The following is a 24,930-nucleotide window of genomic DNA, read 5'->3' on the forward strand; positions in this document are numbered from 1 at the left end:
CACCATCTATCTCTAGCCTCGGCCAACAAATGTTCAACCCAACCACAGAGCCAGCATGAACCGGCCTCCGCAGAAGAACAAGGCAGTTCTTTGCCGCCCAATGTGCGATGAGAAACAAACGCAAACAGGTTCCTTTTTTTTGGTTTATCTGGGAGATTTTTACCTGACAATTCTCACTGACATCTATCTCACTCAAATATTCTCTTTGATTTGTGTTCACTTTACCTTTATGCTCTTGCTTGCTTGACCACTTTCCTTTTCCTCCAAATGAGCTTGTCTGGCTTCTTCTTCCCTTTTCTTTGCTGCCTGTGTAACTGCATGGAATGCCAAAAGATGGTCTGCAGCAATCATTTGTTCTGTGGGTAGTCTTGGAATATGCAGGCACTATTATACATGTCAGGAGAGATCACAATTCAAAATTAATGGGTGTGCCAAGAAATTGGCTTCTGGAGAGAAAAATCGTCCTTTTAACAAGTAAACAAAAGAAATAACCTGTTTTAGGGCTATTGAATGAATGAATTGAATGATCGTTTTTAAGGCCATTTTCCCCGCTAGAGCAGCGGTTAGCCTTGTGGGCCCTATGACAATCATGGTTCCCTGTTTGAGGCAATCTTTTTATGGCCGGATGCCCTTCCTGACGCCAACCCTTGATCATGCTCTTACGATGCGCAGGGATACGGTGTACCTATTCTAAATCAGGGTACACACCGTGATCATTCATCCCAGCAAGCTGGTACTCAATTTGCCGACCTCGGATGGATGACGGGCTGAGTCAACCCCCCTGGCGTTAATTCAGCGATCGACCGGGATTCGAACCCAGGATCCTTGGATAGATCCCAAGGCGGCACCCTAACCGCGAAGCCAACACCAGGCTTATACACTTTTATTTTCAAGTTCCCTTTTTCCCAGCAGGCAGCAAGTATTCAAAACAGGTCTCTTGACTCTTACTTAAACCATGCAGTCTCTGACTTAAACTAGGGAAACCCTGGGGAAGTTTTAAACCTATTGTTTGTTTATTTTATTTATTATTGTTATTTTTAAATTAAATTTTGATAGATGAAAATGTACCAGAAAAGAGGACCTTGGGCCAAATTTCAGCTCTCGAGGACGTATGGAACCGAGAAAACAAGCGGCTCAAAGATTTGAAATGGTATAAATAAACAAAGTTCAGATGAAGTTAAATAAAAGTGTGTGAAAAGATCCATTCTCCTGAAAGAGCGAGGGGATGGAGGGTAAAAGGTAATGTGACAGCTCGAGTAATGGGGCCACATATAGACAAAACAGGAAAAGAGAGGAGGAAACGCAGTAATCTGCAAGAGGGTTGAATGTGGTTGGGTTAATAGAGATAGAAAGGATCATTGGTCGGGATGGTACATGAAGTGAAATGGTGGTGCACCGCCTGTTTGAAGCCTCGAAGTGAAATGTGTGAATGTTCTGTGGAAGGAAGTTCCACAAACCGGAGAAAAAAAGGGAACAAAAGAGTGGAGGTTGAAGGCAGGCCTGGATTTTGAATCTGCGATCGGGTTATTAGAAACGTTCTGGAGTAGCTGAGGAGGGTCGGAGGGCTGTTAAGGCTTGGCCTTTATGGTGCCACCTCAACATTTAGAATATGCGCATTTATCAATGACCTCGTATGTCGTTGTTAGCCAATTTTATGACTTCCGTAAAAACACTGCCACAGCAAACTGCGACCTGCCATTGCCAATTATTGCCATTGCCAATTATTGCCATTGCCAAACCTACAACAAATCGACTGGGCCTGATGCCAATAAATGCATGGGAATTTGAAAAACAACTGCTGCTCACTCATGTCTTGCACAATGATAAACGTTGTAATGGGGGATATTGTTAAATTCCATGATGCTGCAATGTCATATGTCGCAGAATAAATTGTCGAAAATAACTTTTAATTTCCAAATTACCTATTTTAACATTCCATTATTGAAAAATGAATGATCGTATCCGATTCCTATGATGTCCAATAATAGCTTGGCAGGTGTTTGGGGTTCCCTTTAGCTTTTGGAGCCAATCTCGCAGAGCTGAGAAATTGGATGCATTTGTGAAGAAGAACCATGAGCTTAAGCCATCAAGGCTTGGGAAGCATTAATTCGCAAGGCTATCTTTATTTTGTCTTAATTTTGTCAAACGTATTCACACTTCTCATGTGATTCACACTGATTTTTCAGAAGTCACTGAACAGAGATGAAGTTGATATCTCACAATGGCAAAGAAAAGTGTGCTGAGTCATGAAGACCCAGGATGCCAAGTGTGGGTTGGCTGTGTGGCCTAGCCATTGTTGAGAATGTCAGTTTCCCCAATAAAAACTTTCAAAATCTCTTTTAAATTCATTTTCAGACTTCCGCTTTTTAAAAAAAAACTAACTCGGTTTGCCAATTGGTGCAATAGTGCGTGATTATGCACTATATTAAATTGGTTTGAGCAACACGCCATCGCTGTCTTTACTTTTTGTTTTCTCCTCCTAACCTTTTCAAGGGTGAGGTCCAATGGCACCAAGCTGCTGCCCTTCCTTGACCATAGTGCTCCTCCACTCCCATCTGTCCTCAGCACACTCTGTCCACCCTCCAAACATACCCATCTTACTTGTATCACTCTTCATGCAAGCCTCCCATCTCGACCTCGGTCTACCTCTTTTTCTCTTTCCTTGTTCCCTCAACCTACCTTCTCTCTTCCCCCATCGGCACCAAATGTCCAGCCCATCTCAGCTGGCATTTCACCAATCTCCCCGTCAAGCTCATCTGCACACCAATCTCCTCCCTCAGTTCATCCATTCTCCTATCCACCCTCTTCACTCCCGGAATCTTCCTGACCCAGTTGTTCTCATAAACCTTCGGTCTGTATTGTTTTCTCTCTATCAGTGCCGCCATCTCCAGACCACATTCTTCCCTGTTCAGAATCTCAACCATGCCTGACACTCTTGCTCCGCCATTTCCCGGCCATGCAGGGCCGACCGACAAAGTAAAAATGGGCCGAGTCCGCAGGCCCAAGGGTGAAACACAGCCGACCCAGCCAAACTATTGCAACTCACTGCGGTCCGAACCAAGTCCTCAGGCACAAAGATGAAACCCGGCCCAATGTGCCGAACCATGCGTCGTGGCTTGCCCACAGGCACAAAGACGAAACCCGACCCGATCCAACGAACCTCTGCGCATCACAGAGTTAATATAATAATGATACGATGTGATAATGTTAACGATAAAGGTGAATAATGTGAATAGAGGTGAATAATAAAATTAATTCTGACTGAAATTGCCCTTAGTTTTGCATTTGAATTTGGGGTGGACAAAGGGAGGTTGTTGCACAGTATGAGGCCAAGCATCTTTGATATGTCTGGTGGCCCACTGGGTCTAATAGAAGGCTCTACACACAATTTGTGGTGTTGCCCTTTTTTCTTTCTTTATTTTATTTTTGCAGCATCTCAGACTTCAAAGAGGAGCTTGGATATTCATTCATTGCATACAAGACTGAAATTAGAAAACAAAAGACCATACAAACAATAATTACATTAGACGTCACCAGACATAAACACAGTATGTGGGATTTGAAACCAAGATCACATTGCAATGAGGCCATTGCTCAGATGGGCTGGCAGGATGGCCGAAAGGTAGGTACGGGCACTCGCCTCCAAGATGTCTCGTCTGGGTTTTAATCCCGACACGGATATAAACAGTCATCCCGGAAGGCAGGGTGATTCACCAGTGTGTGCGCCGTCACTTGGATGGATGTTAAACGGTCGTCCCATCTGTCAGCATTTTTCGGTGGATGAACATATTCTTGCCCTAACCTGCCGAGGCCATTGCATAAGCAGCATGGCAGTGCCCTCAGCCAGTGATGCTACCCTGTTGCATTGTGCTGCATTTGAATGAAGTGCTGAGATGAGAACACCAACAGGCCAACCTCCAGAAGTTGTCAAAATAATAAATGGCTTCTCATGATGTTTTATGAGATGTGTATCAGTCTTTGCTTTCCCTCTTCCTCACAACTATTACCAATATTTCTTAACCCTTTCATTTCGCTTCCACACCACCACAAGTCTGCTGCTTTTATAATTTCACTGTTACTCATCCAGAACTTTCGTCTTGTGTGCCTGTCCCCCATCTTATTAGCTTTATTTCTAGTAAGATTTTACTTTGCCTGCCCCCAATCCAGCCCCCTTTCAGCCAACTCCTTCCAGTTTCCCCTGCACATGCTTGGTTTCTAATGAAAGCTCATCCAATATTGATTTAAGTTGTTGGTTTTAACCATGTGATGTTATAAACCTTGACTCTTTCCATTCCTTTTGGCAGTTCTTGCAAACAGTGGAACCCAGGTGATAAGACCACCACCAATCCTGGTAAGAATGGGTGAGAAATCTCTGGGTTTAAGTCTGACTGCAGAGGGTTGAATGAATGAATGAATGATCGTTTTAAGGCCATTTTCCCCGCTAGAGCGGGGGTTAGCCTTGCGGGCCCCATGACACTCATGGTTCCCTGTTTGAGGCAGTTTTTTATGGCCGGATGCCCCGACGCCAACCCTTGGTCACGCTCTTACGATGTGCAGGGATACGGTGTACCTATTCTAAAACGGGGTACACACCGGGATCATTCATCCCAGCAAGCTGGTACTCAATTTGCTGACCTCGGAAGGATGACAGGCCGAGTCAACCCCCCTGGCGTTAATTCAGCAATCGACCGGGATTCGAACCCAGGATCCCAGGATCCTAAGCCGGCACCCTAACTGCTAAGCCAACACCAGGCTCTGAATATATGTAAATTACAAATGTAAATTGATGAATTGATGAAATGTAAATTGAGGGATGTAAATTACTGACTGCAGAGGGTTGTTAATACTTATTTGGCATTAACTATTTGGGTAAAGGTGAAATGATAACCAGATATGGAAATAACATGTTGCATTGATTATGGTGGGGAAGGGATATTGGATCCGTGATGGATGTTACTGATGATCATTTTTGTTCTTCCTAGTTACCCAACCGAGTTGGATTTCCGCAACCCATTCAGAAGAACAAGGCTGTGCTTTGCCGACCACTTTGCATTGAAAAGCACACACAAACAGGTATTTGTTTCACAATATTTTTCTACTTTCTTTTCTCTACTGCCCTGCTGAGGCCATCCTTCATTCAGCACCATCCATTTTTCCACTTTTATTTGTATTATTATTATTATTTGTGTTCTATTTTGTTTTTTAATCCGGTTCCATTTTCGTTTTGTCGACCATTTATCTTCAAGCCCCACCCCATTTCCACTTTTTATTTGGAATCCATTTTTTGTTGCATACACAGACATGGTGATTAAAATAAAAATAAAAATTGAAAAAGTGGGATTGGTGATTAGTGGCTCCTAGTTTTGATTTGTTGTACTGTGCCTTCACAACCCTTGACTTTTTTCCACATTTTGTTGTGTTGCAGCCTGAATTTAAAATTAATTGAATTGAGATTTTTTTTTGCCACTGATCAACACATAATACCCCATAATATCAGTGGAATTATTTTTTTAGAAATCTCTGCAAAATAAATAAAAATGAGAAGCTGAAATGTCTTGTCAATAAGTATTCAACCCCTCTGCGATGACACTCCAAATTGAACTCGGATGCATCCGATTTCCTTTGATCATCCTTGAGATGTCTACAACTAGATTAGAGTCCACCTGTGGGCAATTAAATTTGAATGGACATGATTTAGAAAAACACACCTTTCTATATAAGGTCCCATTGTTGGCAGTGCATGTCAGAGAAGAAACTCTGCCATGAAGTCCAATGAACTGTCTGTAGAACTCAAATAGAATTGTGAGGAAGCATAGATCTGGGGAAGGGTATAAAGCAATTTCTAGTGTTGAAAGTTCCCAAGAGTTCAGTGAGGTCCATCATTAGGAAATGGAAAGAATATGGGACTACCCAGACTCTTCCTAGAGCAGGCCATCTCACCAAATTGAGCATCCGTGCAAGAAGGACCTTGGTCAGGGAGGTGACCAAGAACCCAATGACCACTGAAAGAACTACAGAGTTCCTTGACTGAGATGGGAGAACCTGCTGGAAGGACAACAGTCTCTGAAGCACTTCACAAATCTAGGCTCTATGGGAGAGTGGCCTGACGGAAGCCACTCCTGAGAAAAAGGCACATGACAGCATGCCTGGAGTTCCCAAAAAGCCACGTGAAAGACTCATAGTATAAGGCAAAATATTTTGTGGTCTGATGAGACAAAAATTAAACTCTGGCCTGAATGCAAAGCGCTACGTCTGGCGGAAACTGGGCACAGATAATCACCCATCTAACACCATCTCTACCATGAAGCATAGTGGTGGAAGCATCATGCTATGGGGATGCTTTTCAGCAGCAGGGACTGGAAGACTTGTTGGAGCGGGAACGGATAGCAGGAACAATGAATGGAGCCAAATACAGGCAAATCTTTGAGGAGAACCTGCTTCAGAGTGCAAAAGACCTTAGACTGCAGTGAAGATTTATGTTGAAACAGGACAATGACCCCAAGCATAGTCAAAGCAACACTTGAATGGCTTGAGAACAAGAACGTGAAAGTCCCTGAGTGGCCCAGCCATTTCAGGATTGCTGTTCACTGACTCTTCCCATCCAACATGACGGACCTTGAGCAAATCTGCAAGGAAGGATGGAAGAAACTTCTCAAATCCAGATATGCAAAGCTGATGCAGACATACCCAAGAAGACACTCTAAACTATAATCACTGCCAGAGGCACTTCTATGAAGTATTGACTCGTGGTTGAATATTTGTGTAAATTCGATATTTTTTTTATTTCATTTTTCATTATTTTGGAAAAATTGCTAAAAAAAAAGAAAAATCCACTTTGACATTATGGGATATTATGTGTATATCAGGGACAAAAAAAATCTCAATTAAATTTTTTTTAAATTCAGGTTGTAACACAACAAAATGTGAAAAAGTTAAGTTGTGTGAATACTTTCTGAAGGCACTGTATAATGAAGAGGAAATTATACATTGTTTTTACTCGGCTTCTGATAAGTTGAATGAATGAATGATAGTTTCAAGGCCATTTTCCCCGCTAGACCGGGGGTTAGCCTTGCGGGCCCCATGACAATCATGGTTCCCTGTTTGAGGCAATGTTTTTATGGCCGGATGCCCTTCCTGACGCCAACCCTTAGTTGCCTCTTGCGATGCGCAGGGATACGGTGTACCTATTCTAAACCGGGGTACACACTGGGATCATTCATCCCAGCAAGCTGGTACTCAATTTGCCGACCTCGGAAGGACGACAGGCTGAGTCAACCCCCCTGGTGTTAATTCAGTGATCGACCGGGATTCGAACCCAGGATCCTAGGATCCCAAGCCGGCACCCTAACCGCTAAGCCAACACCACGCTACGGCTTCTGATAAGTTGATCACACAAAATTCAAAAGCAGGTGAAATAGTTGCCTGACACCGAATCTTCTCTCTTGATTATCATTAGACTGGTAGGGTAAATCGTGAGTACGTGTGTGTCTAATCAAAAAGGTCACTAGATTTACACTGCTTGTTCTCCTTTTTTTGTTTTCAACTCTATTAAAATACTCTTTATGGCAAATGTAATGGACAAGCCAGATAAAACATTGTTATTCCATGTGCAGTGCTCTTATATAAAAAGAAAAGAAAAAAAAAGATACTATTATTTGTTGGTTTAATGGGATTCATGCATGTGAAGTTAAGTGAAGTGAAGTTCATGTGTGAAGAGGGATTTCATTAAGGTGTGGGTGTATGGAGAGTGGAGAGAGTTGGCTGAGGACAGAGGGGAGTGGAGGAGTATCGTGGTCAAGACGGGGCAAGAGCTTGGTGCCTTTGGACCTCATCCCTTAAAAAGGGAAGAGGAGGGAAAGAAGATGCACTGTATATTTGCCTACATGTAAATTAGACATTTTTCACCATCACCCATGTAATATTCTTATGCTATTTTTTTTTCTCTCCATAGATGGCCCGAATATCATCCCTATCCCCATCCCCATACCCGTTCCTGTCTATATTCCTATTCCTCTTCAACTATACTCACAAATTTCGCCTGTTACTCTCCCTGTGCCGATTCCGGTAAGTGACCCGACATGAAAATTTTATTTTCCTCCTTCCCCAACACTTCTTTCATCTTCCTCTTAGCTGAATGCTTAAAGCAGTGGGTACTTTGATCTCATTGTTGATCTATAAATCTCTCTCTATTTCTGTAATCTCGATCTATCTATATCTCAATCTCTTCCTTATCTTCTTCCTTCTCTCCTCCTACCCCCTCTCTCCTCCTACACCCTCTCTCCTCCTACCTCCTCTCTTGTCCTACCCCCTCTCTCCTCCTACCCCCTCTCTCCTCCTACCCCCTCTCTCCTCCTACCCCCTCTCTCCTCCGATCCCTCTCTTATCTCTCCCTCTCCCTCTCTGACCCTTTCTTCTCTGTTTCTCCTCCACCCCCCTCCCCCCTATCTTTTTTTTACGGCATAGCCCATAGGGCAAAGCTGTCTCGAACAATGTATGTATGTATGTTAGACCCTCACAAATGTAGACCAATCAGAGCAGAGGATCTGATCACATGACAGGGGTGATGTGATGAGATTATGTCTGATGTCATTATAGCGTATGCCGGCTTAATCCACACACCGCCATTTTGATTTCTATTCCATTCAGGTCGAACATATCGTTGAACCTGTCATGTATCACAATCGCCGTGCTTTACCTTTACGCCTTTCATTCAGTGTGAAACCCAAACAAACAGATTGTTAAAATGACCATCAAATATCGAAAGCATAGGCGTTACGGTTTTTCCAATGACGCAGTACGTATAGGCCTTAGGCTTCATGCCTTCATGCCTCACCTTCAGGCCGCTTCAGACAAATTAGCCCAGGTTTCTTAAAATACAGTAGTATCATTTTTGTAATAATAATAATTATAGTAAATATAATCGTAACACTGCAATCCCTTTGTCGTGACTGCAAAGTTTATTGATTGAAGCGGTGTATGGTTGGTTTATTGTTGACTCGAAATGTGTCGAATAAACCATTGTCTCTTCACTTCTATGGCGACAGACAGCTTAGAGACTTGGATTACTTTTTTTTTTAAATGTTAATACTTACATTATTTGCTAATGGTAACCTCACCCAGGTCATACTATCCTCTTAAACTAAAGTATCAAACAAGCCCAGCTATGCCGCTGTTAGACTTTCGGTCTTGTTTTCCTTTATTTTTTTTTCTGTCCTTTTTTTTCATTATTTTTTATCCTCTTTACCCTGAGCTTACTTTGGATGGTTGTACATGAGCTAAAGGACATTATACTTTGAGAAGCTGTATATGAGGGTGCAACACTGGGATGACATAAGGAAGGATTGTAACAATGACGATGACAATCATTTTCTGCTATTTCCCCTTTTTTCAAGGGGTCGGTCCATTGATGGCATTCCTCCATATGGATCTATCAATTGCATCGAATTTGTGCAAACCCAAACACTCCATATCTTTACTGACTGCCAATCCATGGCTTTGTGGCTCGTCCTCTCGACCTTTTATTCTGCCACGAGGTTTATTCCTTCTACCACAACTTTATTGCTTTCTTTGCAGCTTCATCTTCTGAGCTTTGTTGCACAGGACTATGCAACCAAGTCTCATTTTCATAAATTATTCTTCTCCAGTATTTCTTTTTAATAACTTCTCGGTTTTTGAGACCGGAATTATTTTTCACAGACAATCCATTCATCTATTGCATCGTTCTCATCTCTATTCCTTTCATTGTTTTTATATTTTTGATCCACATTGCCCATGTTTTGCTTCCATACCACAATACCAGTCTGATGCAGACTTTATAACCTTAACTTTTGCAGATTATGGAATGTTTATTTGCTTCATGATACCACCGAGTAGCCTTCACTAATTCCAGGCGAAATTTGTTATTGATCGTAACGGCTAATTCTGCTTCTCCTGATGCCTCAAACGTGTCTCCAAAGTAACAAATTTTGACCTTTTCTCAATTAAATGCAGAGCTCAGGATCATTTATTTTTGTTCTTCATCTTTCCCTTGAAATGATTGATCCTCACATATTTTAAAATATGAAAATCTCAGCTTTTGTTACAAAGTTTCCCATGATACCACTGCCCCTCTTGTTACAAATGGAAATTTGGAAAGAGGTGGGCTTGGGGAGGATTAATGGGGGTACAGATCATGGTTTTGGATTGGGGATGATCTGAGATGGTGAACAACTGTCCTGAAGACATGGAAGGAATAATGGGATTTAAGATAACTAGGGCATGCCCGTACTATATCTATATCTAAAATTATATCCCCCCCTCTATTTACATGAAATGGTTTGGTCCAAAGCGAACGGCTTGCGAGTGGTGACAATCCCCCCCCTCTATTTACATGAAATGGTTCGGTCCAAAGCGAACGGCTTCCGGAGTTTGGTAAAGAAATCGCCATCGCGTACACAAACGCGCAGGAAAGCGAATGAATCGCAAATTCGTTTTTATTAGTTGTAAAACATAGTTTAACGCCAACATAGTTTGCAAACGTGAAATAAATGAATACGCTCTCAAATGTGCCATCCGAGGCAGAGTGTGCCCGCCACGTTCGGCACACGCGATCGTTCGCTGCTCTCTGATTGGTTGAATCGTTTTTTGGACATAGCTCGGTAAGTAATTGTCCGATTAATATGAAACCTTGAAAAGGCACATCCTCGGGTCCCCAGCAATATACCTGGCAAGTTTCAAGTATATCGGACCGGTAGTTGTCGAGAAACAGCGGTCACAGACAAACAAACAAACGTACAGACAGACAGAGATTACTGGAATTATAGATAGATGTGGAAGTTGGTTCCACATGCCAGAAAAAAAAGAGGAACAAATGAGTGGAGGTGAGCAGTGATCCTGGATTTTCGTTGTTTCACCAGAAGGGGTTAATGATGGTCCATGTGTACTCTGCAGAAATCTGGGGAAGTGAAGAGGAAGAGGAGGAGGAGGAGGAGGGGGGGGGGGGGGAAGAGATGGGTGGGCAAAGCATGGAAAGATTGTCCCGGGGGGAAGGGGAGAGGGGACAAAGCTGGTAAGCTGTTCACCACCATCACCCCGACACCCCCCCTCCTACCCCCATTCAAAAACATGATCTTTTCTACTCGTGTTAATGCCCACCTCCTTCCAAATTTCCAGTTTATCTACATGGAAGTTTGCTTCTGTATCCATCTTGTCCACCCCATGTGTCCTCCATGACCCCTCTTTCCTCCCCACACCCATTATTTGTCAAAGTTTCCCTCTATTTTTTTCATCAACTCTGCTGTTGGTGTTTCCCCCCTCTCTCTCTACTGTGGCTTTTGTTTTGTTTCATCCTGATCCGTTCTATGCTCTTTCTCCTCCACGAGTCTTGACATTGTAAATAAACAAAAAACAAGTGCAGATACATTCAAAGTACACCGCCCCCATGCCAAATAATTAAATATCCTCCAGCGCGGCATTGCCGGGGTGCCTCTGGTGCCCGGCAATACCGCAGTGCAGCTCATTGAGACTGCATTGGGAGGGAGAGGTGCACAATATTTGATTGATTGTATAATTAAAATCGATAAAAGATTATCACAAAATATTTTCTTAATCAATTGGCTAATAGCATAACTAAACCATGAGTGCTTCATCCGAAGATGTATCTTTTAGAAATTTAATTAAAGAAGTCATTAATAAAAAAATAAAAAAAATTGATTAATCAATAATTAATTAATCGATTAATCAATAAATAATTAATCGATTAATTGATTAATCAATAAATCAAAAATATCCTTGATAGCCACATCACTTGGTCACTGTCATGTCCAAATATTAGCTTCCGAGCTCAAAAGGTGCCTGAGATATTGGCCAAATGAGAAAGAAAATAAATAAATGATTAATAATGAAAATAAATAAATAATCATTAAAAAATGAAATTATTAATCAATTCGGTGATAGAACACAAAAACCACCACCATTTCATCAGAATCTGTAACTTAAAAAAAAAAATTTTTTGTCATTAATCGAATAGTTAAATAATTAATCGATTAATTGATTAATTGATTAATTAATAAATCAAAAATAGCCTTTGCAGCCAAATCACCTGGTCATTGGCATGTCCAAATATCAGCTTCAAAAGGTGCCTGAGTTAATGGTCAGAAGAGAGAGGAAATTTGATTAATTAAATAAGTACTTAATTAATCGCTAATAATTAAATAACTCCTCAATTAATTGATTAATCAAAAAACAAAAAATACAGTTTTTGACAAAGGACTTGCTCACTATTGTGCCGGAATTTCAGCTTCCCAGCTCAAAGAATGGCTGAGATATTGTCCGGACAACCAAGAAAACGAACAAACAACCAGAGTGAAAACTGAGTACTCCCTTTCAGCGTGCGTCACTGCCGAGCCCCCTTCGGTGCCCGGCAATGACGATTTGCAATGCCTAGAGATGGCATAGGAAAGGTGCGGTGTACAAAAATACCTTTTGCAGCCAAATCACTTGGTCATTGTCATGTCCAAATATAAGCGTCCTCGCTCAAAAGGTGCCTGAGATATTGCCCATATGAGAAAGAAAATAAATAAATAATTAATAATGAAAATAAATAAATAGTAATAATAAAAAAAAAAAAAAATTAATCAATTCGCTAACAGAACACATAAACCACCGCCATTTCATCCGAATCTGTAAATAATTGCATAATTAAAATCAATAAAAGATTGTCATAAAATATTTTCTTAATCAATTGGCTGATAGCATAACTAAACCATAGTGCTTCATCCGAAGATGTATCTTTTAGAAATTTAATTAAATGTCATTAATAAACAAGTACAAAAAGTTTTAATTAAAACAAAAGCCGCGTCGATGTTACACAATGCCTAGATGCAGCTGTGCCTATAACGTCGATGTTATAGGCACAGGACATTCCTATTGATTCGATTACTTGATGTTATTTTTGTGCAAAGTGAAAATATATCTCGGCAATTTCCCGTGTGTGGCGACGAATTTTTAATATATCTCGGCATTTTCCCGTCTGTTATTTCAGGCGGTGTATGACTGACCATGCCGCGATTTAAAAAAAAAAAATCTCGGCAATTTCCCGTGTGTGGCGACACGAACGAAGCTATGCTCCTCTCTCCACATTATTGTGACGACGTATAAATTAAATATTTCATCATGACGATTGTCATCAAATGGACGAATTTTTAATATATCTCGGCATTTTCTCGTCTGTTATTTCGGGCGGTGTATGACTGACCATGCCGCGATTTAAAAAAAATATATCTCAATGGACTTGAAGTTACAGGCCTTTGAGAATTCATTTCGTTCTATGAAGGGCAACTTTCATCGGATTTTCTTCCGGTTTTTTTTCAACCGAGTCTAAAACTATGTTAGCGACTGTGAAAAATGAAATGATGTATCGAATTTGATTTGAAATAAAACTGTGTGAGAGAGGAAGACACCACAGGCCTACAAAACAGGCCTCAAAGCTATGCGAGTTAATAAAATGGTGGATATTTGTTTATATGAAGCCTCTCCCACAATGGGTGGAGCTATGGTTCCCAGAATGGGTGGAGCTTTGAGGTTTTGTCTTCTCTGCAAGAACAAGAAGAAGAAGAACAAGAACAACAGCAGAGGGCACTCGATGACCAGCGTCTTGCGACGCGGCTAAAAAAATAATAATTACTTGATTAATCAATAAAAAATTTATCGATTAAATGATTAATCAATAAATCAAAAATATCCTTTATGGCCACATCACCTGGTCACTGTCATGTCCAAATATTAGCTTCCTAGCTCAAAAGGTGCCTTAGATATTGCTCAGATGAGAAAGAAAATAAATAAATAATAATGAAAATAAATAAATGATAATAATAAAAAATAATTATTAATCAATTCGCTAATAGAACACATAAACCACCACCATTTCATCCGAATCTGTAAATAAATAAAAAATAAAAAAAATAGTCATTAATCAAATAATTAATCGATGAATTGATTAATTGATTAATCAATAAATCAAAAATAACCTTTGCAGCCAAATCACTTGGTCATTGGCATGTCCAAATATCAGCTTCCTAACTCAAAAGGTGCCTGAGATAATGGTCAGAAGAGAAAGTAAATGCATAAGTACTTAATTAATCACTAATAGTTAAATAACTCATCAATTAATTGATTAATCAAAAAGCAAAAAAATACCGTTTTTGGCAAAGTACTTGCTCACCATTGTGCCAAAATATCAGCTTCCGAGCTCAAAAGGTGCCTGAGATATTGCCCAGATGAGTAAGAAAATAAATAAATGATTACTAATGAAAATAAATAAATAATAATCCAAAAAAAATTAAATAGTTAATCAATTGGCTCGTAGAATACATAAACCACCACCATTTCATCCAAATTTATAACTTAAAAAATTAATTAAGTCATTCATCGAATAATTAAATAATTAATCGATAATAATTAATTAATCAATGAACAAACAAGTACAGATACATTCAAAGTACACCGCCCCCATGCCAAATAATTAAATATCCTACAGCGCGGCATTGCCGGGGCGCCTGTGGCGCCCGGCAATACCGCAGTGCAGCTCATTGAGGCTGCATTGGGAGGGAGAGGTGTCCACTAATTGATTGATTAATTGTATAATTAAAATCAATAAAAGATTATCACAAAATATTTTCTTAATCAATTGGCTAATGGCATAACTAAGCCACGAGTGCTTCATCCAAAGATGTATCTTTTAGAAATTTAATTAAATAAGTCATTAATAATAAATTAAATAATTAATTGATTCATCAATAATTAATTAATTGATTAATCAATAAATAATTAATCGATTAAATGATAATAAATCAAAAATATCCTTGATAGCCATATCACTTGGTCACTGTCATGTCCAAATATTAGCTTCCCAGCTCAAAAGGTGCCTGAGATATTGGCCAAATGAGAAAGAAAATAAATAAATGATTAATAATGAAAATAAATAAACAATAATCATTAAAAAATTAAATTATTAATCAATTCAGTCACAGAACACATAAACCACCACCATTTCATCAGAATCTGTGACTGAATTATTTTTATTTTTTTTAGTAATTAATTGAAACATTATATAATTAATTGATTAATCAATAAATCAAAAATATCCTTGACAGCCACATCACTTGGTCACTCATGTCCAAATATTAGCTTCCGAGCTCAAAAGGTGCCTGAGATCTTGGCCAAATGAGAGAAAATAAATAAATGATTACTAATGGAAAAAAATAAATAATGATCATTAAAAAATGAAATTATTAATCAATTCGGTAATAGAAGACATAAACCACCATCATTTCATCAGAATCTGTAACTTAAAAAAAAAAAAAAATGCCATTAATCGAATAATTAAATAATTAATCGATTAATTGATTAATTAATAAATCAAAAATAGCCTTTGCAGCCAAATCACCTGGTCATTGGCATGTCCAAATATCAGCTTCCTAACTCAAAAGGTGCCTGAGTTAATGGTCAGAAGAGAAAGGAAATTTGATTAATTAAGTACTTAATTAATCGCTAATAATAAAATAACTCCTCAATTAATTAATTAATCAAAAAACAAAAAATACCGTTTTTGACAAAGGACTTGCTCACTACTGTGCCGAAATTTCAGCTTCCTAGCTCAAAGGATGGCTGAGATATCGCCCGGACAACCAAGAAAGCAAGAAAACAAAACCAGAGTGAAAACTGAGTACTCCCTTTCAGCGTGCGTCACTGCCGAGCCCCCTTCGGTGCCCGGCAATGACAATTTGCAATGCCTAGAGATGGCATAGGAAAGGTGCGGTGTACAAAAATACCTTTTACAGCCAAATCACTTGGTTATTGTCATGTCCAAATATCAGCTTCCTCGCTCAAAAGGTGCCTGAGATATTGCCCCGATGAGAAAGAAAATAAATAATTAATTAATAATGAAAATAAATAAATAATAATAAATAAAATAATAATAATAATTGATCAATTCGCTAATGGAACACATAAACCACCACAATTTCATCCGAATCTGTATATAATTGCATAATTAAAATCAATAAAAGATTGTCATAAATTATTTTCTTAATCAATTGGCTGATAGCATAACTAAACCACTAGTGCTTCATCAGAAGATGTATCTTTTAGAAATTTAATGAAATAAGTCATTAATAAAAAATTAAATAATTAATTGATTAATCAATAAAAAATTGATCGATTAAATGATTAATCACTAAATCAAAAATCTCGATCTTGATAGATCTCGCGAGATCTTGGAGACGGTGGCAGGGATTCTCGAAGCTCCACACGGTCTCCACGTTTTCAAAGTTAAGTCTGTTCACAATTGTATTTTGTCGAAACTGTATTTATCTTTCGGCGTGTGAGGTTATAGTGTGCACCTTGGAAGTTTCTCGGTGTTTATCTTTCATAAATTAATCGTCTGTTTGCCGCGTCGCGAGCAAGGCCTTTGCCGCGTCGCGAGCGATTTGAAATCGAAGTTAAGTAATTGTTCCCATTTGTATTTTCGTTATAACTGTATTTATTTTATGGTGTGTGAACGTATATTGTGTCCCGACGAATATTTTCGGTGCAAATCTTTCATACCTATATTGAAAATCGTGTTAATTTGTGTCGTGTCTTGAGGCCTTGTACAGTGTACAACCTTGAGACTTTGTTTTTCTCTCAGCGGTCCGTCGTTTGTGATCCAATAACTTCGTTCTCTGTTTTCCCAGTTTTTTCACCCCATAGCCTACTAGACCAGCGGCTAAGTCGAAAAATATGGCAGTATATTTCACTTTGTGGAGAAATTATGAAACTTTGCACACAGGTTGGGGACCCCAGTAGGAACATTTTTCGATTAGGACCCAACTCTGAAATGCCCCCTGGTGGCCGCCATCTTGAATTTCAATATGGCCGCCACATTTGATATATATTTGCCTATAACTTCGAAACAAAAGCAGATAGAAATACGATTTCAATGGCTAACCCCCCATTTTCAGACTCAAGGAATCCAGTGAAATCAAAGACGATGCATATCTGGTGTCCGCCATCTTGGATTCCAAGATGGCCGCCATATTCGACATGTTTTCTTATAACCCTTAATCCAAATTACATAGGACTGCAACTTCAGCGGCTAACGTCAGTTTTCATAGCACTGTCCGTCACAGGCACATAGGGATGTGCACTGGAGATTTGCTTTGTAGCATTTGCAGTTTCCTTTACAAGTTTTCTTGCACTTGCAGCTCAGGAGCTCGTAGCATGCCTTAGATGCCTCGGGTCGTATGGTCCATATCGCTGTCCATATCTCGCCATCCTTCTCCCAGCCCCAATCAGCTGGAGGGGGAACAACTGGGTTGGAGACCAACGACTGACCCCAGATGTGACCTGCTTGAAATGTAGCTCTCCTTGTGTGTTCCAAGAGAGCCCATGCTGTTGGAGGTATATTCTCAATCTCCCTTGACCTCTTAGAGAACAGGTATCGCCGTGCAGCATCCACATCCTGAAGTTCACATGTACGGTCGTACAGCAACACAACAAATCGTTCCAGGATGTCCATGACAGTACTCGGCACCTCATCTGGTTGTGAACACAATGTCCCAAATGCTTCTGTAGCATCTGGATATGCCTGCCATGCCTGCCATGCAGACTTCTTTCCATGGTTTGCGAAGAAGGACACCACCCATATCGCAGCCAGTAAACGCATGGAAAAATGTCAGAGCCTTGGACTTCTCTGGTCCTATGTTAGCGACGATTTGGTGTACTGCGATGTGCCTGTACTTCTTACCAGTTCCAAAGGCAACCCAAAGTTCCTTGAGGCCAATGTTCAAGAAGTGAGCAATTGCAATCACCACTACATCAGTGTCCACAGTGCGGATCATCACTTTTGTATGTCCATGCCGAACCATGTCAATGACATGAACAAAGATCCTCGAGTCTGCTTCCTCGTGTGAGCAAGGGGCAAGAGCTGCATTGATGGCGTCTTTGGAAGAGCACACAACTTTGTCATCCACAGTGCTGTAGATGAGCTTGTCACCTGCCATTTGGTAGTTCACACATTTCTGGGCAAGAAACAGGAATAGCTCATGTTTGTTGTCGCTGTTTTGGAGAAAGCTTGGCCAGTTACCTGGAATTCGTGTTGAGGAAGTCACTCGGCGTCTTGTACCACAGCCCCTTTTCTCTCTCGTTGCGTTTTTCAAGCTGTCCGACTGATAGACACCCCAAACAATATCAATGCGACTAGCATTCCCCAGTTCCTAGACAGACACTAGACAGACACTAGACAGGTGTTTCACTAGACAGATCCCTGGTGTTGGGCTAGCGGCTAGGGTGCCGGCTTAGGATCCTAGGATCCTGGGTTCGAATCCCGGTCAATCGCTGAATTAACGCCAGGGGGGTTGACTCAGCCTGTCATCCTTCCGAGGTCGGCAAATTTGAGTACCAGTTCACTGGTAATTCCCTGCTTGTCGTTAAAGGCGGCAAAAAGGGTTGGCGTCAGGAAGGGCATCCGGCCGTAAAACATTGCTTCAAAAAGGGGACCGAAAAACAACAACAACCACAGTTCCCGAAAAAGGCCAACCCCCGCTTGCGGGGAAAAATGGCCTCTAAAGGTGGGTTTTTTTTTTCTTTTAGCATTCCCCAGTTCCCTAACCACATAGGGGATAAAGATATCTTGGGTGTAATCTTCGAAGGTGGCACAGGTACCAGGCTGTAGAAAGTGGACAACAGCAGGGCCATCAAGAACTTTAGCATCAACCACCAAGGCCGTACCATCATCGGTCATCACACCATTGAGACAGTCCAGAAGCTGATGCTTGTCACCTTGTCTCATCTGACCTCCACTTGAGAGTGACGGTGGACTAGACTGGTTTTCGTGCCTGAAGAATTTATCGATATCTCCTTCTCTCTTTTGACTAGCAATGGACAACCTTGAGAACAGAGCCCTGTCATTCTTCAGCTCGGTCAACTTTCCTGTTGCCTTTGTCTTTTGCACACCAGGCTTGCTGAACACAGCCACATTGTTGCGGGAAATGGTGTCTCCAATTGACTTCGAATTGGACTTGAAACGCTCTTCCACAAATTCATCATATTTTGACTTTCCCAGCGCATTGACGTTCCTCATGGCTTTCACCACTTTTTCTGGCATGATGACTTTGGAATTGATATTCAGCAAGTCCATACTATCTTCCATGAAAGGGTTGCCCATTTCTTCAATTGTGGCAACCAATGATCGTACATCTTCAACAAATTTCTCCTGGATGCTTTTCGTCTGTTCATGGTGGCAAGCAGGTGTCATGGATGCCCCGGCGTCGTCGAAACCATCCTCAAACTCTCCAACTAGTCTTGCTATTTCAGGTCCAGCAACCATCCATCTCCTAAGCGCTCCAGGGTTTTCCGTAAGACCAACAGCTCCGCCGTCCCCCTTAACGAGTGCGTTAACCTGCTCGTGTGCTTGGTCCAACGAAATAGCCGAGAACGGTCGACCTGTCTTGTTTGAAGTGAATCCTCCATGCTTGAACTCACGATGGACATCCGGACACTTATCCTGCAAATTGGACATGTTTCGCACATGAACTGGTAGCCAGCGGGCATAGTTTGTCATGTCCAATGCAAAGAACCACGGTACTAAATCTGCTTGTGATGCAATGTACATGTCAAAATCAGCCACTCGCAAGGACCTTACGAATTGGAAGATTGTCAGTTCAAAATCTAACACCGTCTGCCAAAAATGAAACTGTGGGTACTTATCGGACCTCCCGGCACACCACTCGGTGAACTCGATTGGGTCAGGTTCACCATCATGATGGTCTGTGTTTTCCGTCGGTTTAAAATCCGAATAGGCCTTTTTGCTGTAACTGATACAAAGCTGCGGCAGTAACCTGATGTGCCCTGCGGGTTTTGGTCACATGGGATGCTCGAAGGAATCCTTCACAGGTGCCTGCACTCGCAATGTCGGCCTGTGCCAAAGCCTCTGTCCACCCGCTTCCATCAATATCGCCAATGGTCCTCAACGCAGCCATTTCTGTATGCAGCCCCCCCAAGTACAATTACGTACTTGTCTTCACCATACAAGTCAGGAAACTGCCATTGGAGCTGCTTCCCTATGGTGTATAGCGGTTGATCCATTGTGAGGACTGGCGTCTGACCAGGATTGAGGAAATCTGTTGCAGCAGCATTGTTGTTCATAATGTGCGAGATCATTGCCATGGTGTTGGACTTTTCTCGGAAGAGAGGGAGCAACGAAATGTTTGCCTTAGGATTCGGAGGTTCCTCTTGATTGGAATATCTTGATTGGATTGGAATTGGATTGGGTAGGCTGCCCAGGATGGATAATCGGTCGCACCAAGCGTTTCCTTTTGGCAAAGCTCCATCTGTTGTTCCAACCACTTGTACTCTAATTTACGGTCCTTCTTCAGTAATTCATCTGTAGGTGGCCTGACAGGCCCATAAGAGATCGGAACATGAGCATCCTTTGGGAGAGGTTGTGCAGCAGGTACACTTGTGTACTCCAATGGGAGTTGCTGAACGTATTTCGCCTGGCTCGAATCGTCATCAAACATGGAGGTGCCGAGGCGAGATAGACCAGAATTAGTCGCATCTGGATGCTGACAGAGGGAATGAGCAGTCCCGTGAAAGGAGTCTTTTGCCGAAATTGAGCTTGGGTTATGGTCTATGTTGTCAGCTTGTGGTGAAAACGCCCTTCTGAAGCTGTGGTGGACAGACCACACCATCCTCTTCATACTGTTTGCACAGACGATTTGCTACACCAGACGATAACCTCAGCAAACGATCATAGGAAATGCAGAGCCCCAAACCATGGAACCGATCCACAAGTTCACGCTTCCTAGTCTCTGAATGCATCTTTAAGCCAACATAAATTGGGAGAGGTGTTTCCTGTGATCTGTTGTGTCGGACAGCAGAACGTTGATGTCTGGCATGTTTCACACTTAAAGACAAGCAGCTGGGCAATTGTTAATCCAGCATTTCGCTGGCACGTTGTCCGTTCTATTTGGTCCCTTATGTTTGGCCCCTCAAGCAGCATGCTCACGAAGGCTAGCAGCACGTTTGGTACAGATCTCACCTGTTCATCACGGTTTAATTTCCCATTGCAGACGTAAGAGTGTTCGAAAATATCCTTACGAACAATTGTTGCCGCTTTTGCCAAGCACATGATATCTGAATCAATGTCACAAGCTCTAACTACCGCGTCTCCAATATCACGGTAAACTACGAAGAGGATTTCGCGGCCATGCTTTGTGGCCGTCAGATGTGGACAGTTCTTCTGCAAGAGTCTTTCCTTTAAGCGTGTTCTGTTTACTTGAACCTCAGGATCCATCCCAAGATCAACCAGACGTTGGTTGTATGTCTCAGCCAGGTCGGCTAAACGGAAGACGGGAGCAGTGTCTTGCGAATTACTGGCTTCTTCTATGTGAGCTATAAGTTCTGCCAGTGCTATACTATGAAATGAGGAAGTGGGCGATTCCTCACAGGATTTTTGTGCAGCCCTCGCATCATGAAACAGTTTTGTCATACAGGCTTTGTGATACTTGGCCTCGAGAGCCACCAGATCCCCACCAGCAAGTTTTCTGAGCAAACATGAGTCCCTAAGTTGAATCGCATATTGTCTTACTGTCAATCGCAAAGGTTGACGCAGCATGGAGTTCACCTTCACTACTGTCACAGAACAGACACATGTCCTTTTTGCTTGCGGTACGCTTATCTGCACTCATTCTCCTAGTTTTTGTGGGAGATGCTTCAGGTTCATCGTCACAGGCTACCTTACGCTTTCTCCATCTATCTAACTTCAGTTCACAATATTCATTTTTACAAAGTTTATGCCAGCAAGCCTGATGTGCACGTAGTGTTTGCTCAATGCCAGTCCCATCATCTAGATTAGTGAAATCAATTTTCAATGGGTTGTAGCCAGCATCCTTAGCGTTATTTAGTTCTTGGGCGAGTGTCCGGTATCCCATTCCTTTCGTAAGCCGCTTTCCTCTGTCAGGTACAACAAGGGGGTCCTGGGTTTTCCTTTGGCAAAGGACACAGATGCTCCAGTTGAAGTCAGGTGTACCTCCTGCCTTTGATGAGCTGTCTGTTGATGCTGAAGGAACGATCTTGAATGACCTGGACATGGTTTATGGTTTTCCACCTGTAAAAGAAAACATGTGTTAATACAATAATGATAACGAACTTTGATGTCTGCAAATAACTTTCTTGCATAAAAAAGGAAATCTTCTGTCTTAACCTAAACTAATGCAAACAGATGGCAGCACTGAAATAATATGGGGTGCTAAGTAAAATCATATGGGGTGCTAACTGATCACCTGTTCACCCAAATTGTCATGGGGGGGTAGCCACTGCAATCGTATTTCTATCTGCTTTAGTTTCGAAGTTATAGGCAAATATATATCAAATCTGGTGGCCATTCTGAAATTCAAGATGGCGGCCACCAGGGGGCGTTTCAGAGTTGGGTCCTAATCGAAAAATGTTCCTACTGGGGTCCTCCACCTGTCTGCAAAGTTTCATAATTTCTCCACAGTGAAATATTTTTCGACTTAGCCGCTGGGCTATATAATACTTCCTTGTGTAAATCTCAACTCAAAAAAACAAAAACATTTCCTTCTCTCTTCTCATTCGTTTATTCATTCTTATTCGTTCGTTCGTTCTTCGACCACGTGTTTCTACCCCATTTCCCCAGATAGTTTTCATTTTTATTAACCTTCAATGTTTACACTTTCCCCTCAAGTTATGTATTCCGTCATATATTATAACACCTTTTTCTTCTTCTTTAAAGGGCTGCTTTCGACTTGCTCACCAAATCTATTCATCCCAAAAAAAAATTCCATCTCCTATAGTGCCTTTTTTCTACATTCCCTAAACTCTCCTGCACTCCATCCTCCATCCAGCGTCCTTAAACGTATTTTTAACTCGAAGGTCACAAGAAACTCATTTTGCAATAAATGTTCGTTTCCCATTAATCGTACACTTTCTAAAATCAAATCTCACCCCTCCCCTCCAAATCTTCCCCATCACCCCTCCCCTCCAAATCTTCCCCATCACCCATCCCTTTCAAATCTTCCCCCTTTCCCCTCCCCTCCTAATCCTCCCCATCACCCATCCCTTTCAAATCTCCCCCCTTGCCCCCTCCCTCCTAAACTACCCCCTCACCCCTCCCCTCCAAGACAAGACTCCCCCTCACCCCTCCCCTCCTAGACTCCTGCCTCACCCTTCCCCTCCAAATCTCCCCCATATCTCTCTGCTGGAACCAACCTCCTGACCACTCCCCCCCCCCCCCCCCCCCCATCCGGACTAAATTCAGATCCTGGGGGGACAGGGCCTTCTCCATCGCCCTCTGGAACTCCTCAAAGCGTCCTCCCCGCTTCTTCCCCCTTCCAACTCTCACCTCCATCTCCCCCAACCTTCTGCCTCGCTCTTCCCCCTCCTCAAATAACACCTCATTGTGCCTCACCCAATCACCATCAAACCTTTTGTCCGCCCCATCCTTCCCTTTCTCCGAGCTATTCTGAAATCTCTGACACACCTTCAACAGCTCTCCCTACCTCTTCCACCTCTTCCACATCTTACCCTACCCCTCCTCCCCCCTGTTCTGTATCCGATGCTCCCCCTTCCTCTTCATTAACGGTATGGACCTCAAACATCCGGGGCCTTCGTTCAAACTTTTTTCTTTTTTTTTGTATACTGAATCGAGGCTCGTGAAAGAGCTAACATTTACTTCACAAACAAATCAATCGGACAAACAAAATATATAAAAAGAGGGAGCGGAAGACAGATGGGGAGAGAAGGGGAAGCACACAAACACAACATTTGAGAGCAGGGAGATGTGTGGAAGGGAGAGGGCTTGGGGGGAGGAGGCGTAGGAAGGAGGGAGAAGTATAAAACACAAGGACACCAAGGACTTCCAGGACAGAAGTTGGTATTTCAAAAAAGTGGAATTGGGGTGAAATTAGCGGGGGTAGAAAAGATCAAGGTTTTGGATGGGGGAAGATAAGAGATGGTGGTGAACAGCTGTTTTAAAGACCTGGAGGGTGGAGTGGGATTGAAGAGAGTGAGGGAGTTTGTTCCAGAGGCAGGAGAAAAGAGGAATGAAGGAGTGAAGGTGAGCAGAGAGTCTTGATTTTGGCAGTTTGACCATAAGAGGGTTGCAGGCAGATCTTGTGCGACCTGTAGGAATATTTGCGGGACAGAGCCCAGAGAGAGCTGGGGGGGCAAGGCCAGAGAGGAGTCGGTAGAAGACGGAAAGGCCACCAACCTGCCTGCGGTGAGTGAGTGAGAGGCCCTTGGAGTTAGCTTCATCGCGGGAGATTCCAATGATTCTGAATGCTTTGGTTTCAACAGCGTGAAGACGAGCTCGGTGTGAGGCAGGAGCACCAGCCCAGAGGGGAGAGCAGTATTCCATTGAGCTGCAGATGAAAGCCTTGTATGTGGTGAGGAGCTCAGGTGTGCCAAGGAAGGACTTCGCACGACGGAGGATGCCCAGTCGGCGACTGGCTTTGGAGGCCAGATTTGAAATGTGGTTTTCCCAGGAAAGATCATGGCAGATAGTGAGACCCAAAAGCTTGAGCGACAGAACTTCTTGGAGAGGATTGTTGAGAAACTAGATGGGAGGGTTGTCCAGTCGATCTTTTTGGAGAGACATAGTAAGAGTGTGAGATTTGTCAGGATTGAAAGACATGTTCCACTTGTTTGACCAGTCTGTGATTTTGTCCAAGTCTTCAGAGAGTGAGGAGGCTGCAGACTGCCGATCTGAGGGAAGAGGAATGGAGCGGCAGAGAGTGGAGTCATCAGCAAAGAGATAGAGAGGATTTTCAAGAGAGTCAGAGAGATCATTGATGAAGACCAGAAAAAGCACAGGGCCCAGAACACTGCCTTGGGGAACTCCAGCCTGAACAGGAAGGGGAGATGAGAGAAACCCATTCAGGGCCACACGTTGAT

The 24,930-nt window shown here is 42.1% G+C and overlaps 1 protein-coding gene across 3 annotated transcripts in view; it reads left to right on the forward strand.

Moving 5' to 3' along the window:
- The window catches only part of LOC137412691 (uncharacterized), an 85,852-nt gene that overhangs the window by 53,337 nt on the left and 7,585 nt on the right, over positions 1–24,930 (forward strand). For all 3 annotated transcript variants that reach the window (XM_068097976.2, XM_068097977.2, XM_078780868.1), the window contains exons 10-13: positions 17–128; positions 4,305–4,351; positions 4,983–5,073; positions 7,952–8,064. In XM_068097976.2, the coding sequence (XP_067954077.2) occupies positions 17–128; positions 4,305–4,351; positions 4,983–5,073; positions 7,952–8,064 (363 nt within the window). The remainder of the gene's footprint in view (positions 1–16; positions 129–4,304; positions 4,352–4,982; positions 5,074–7,951; positions 8,065–24,930) is intronic.

This window comes from Myxine glutinosa, chromosome 6 (assembly GCF_964187855.1).
Source record: "Myxine glutinosa chromosome 6, kmMyxGlut1.1, whole genome shotgun sequence".
Taxonomy (NCBI): Eukaryota; Metazoa; Chordata; class Myxini; order Myxiniformes; family Myxinidae; genus Myxine; species Myxine glutinosa.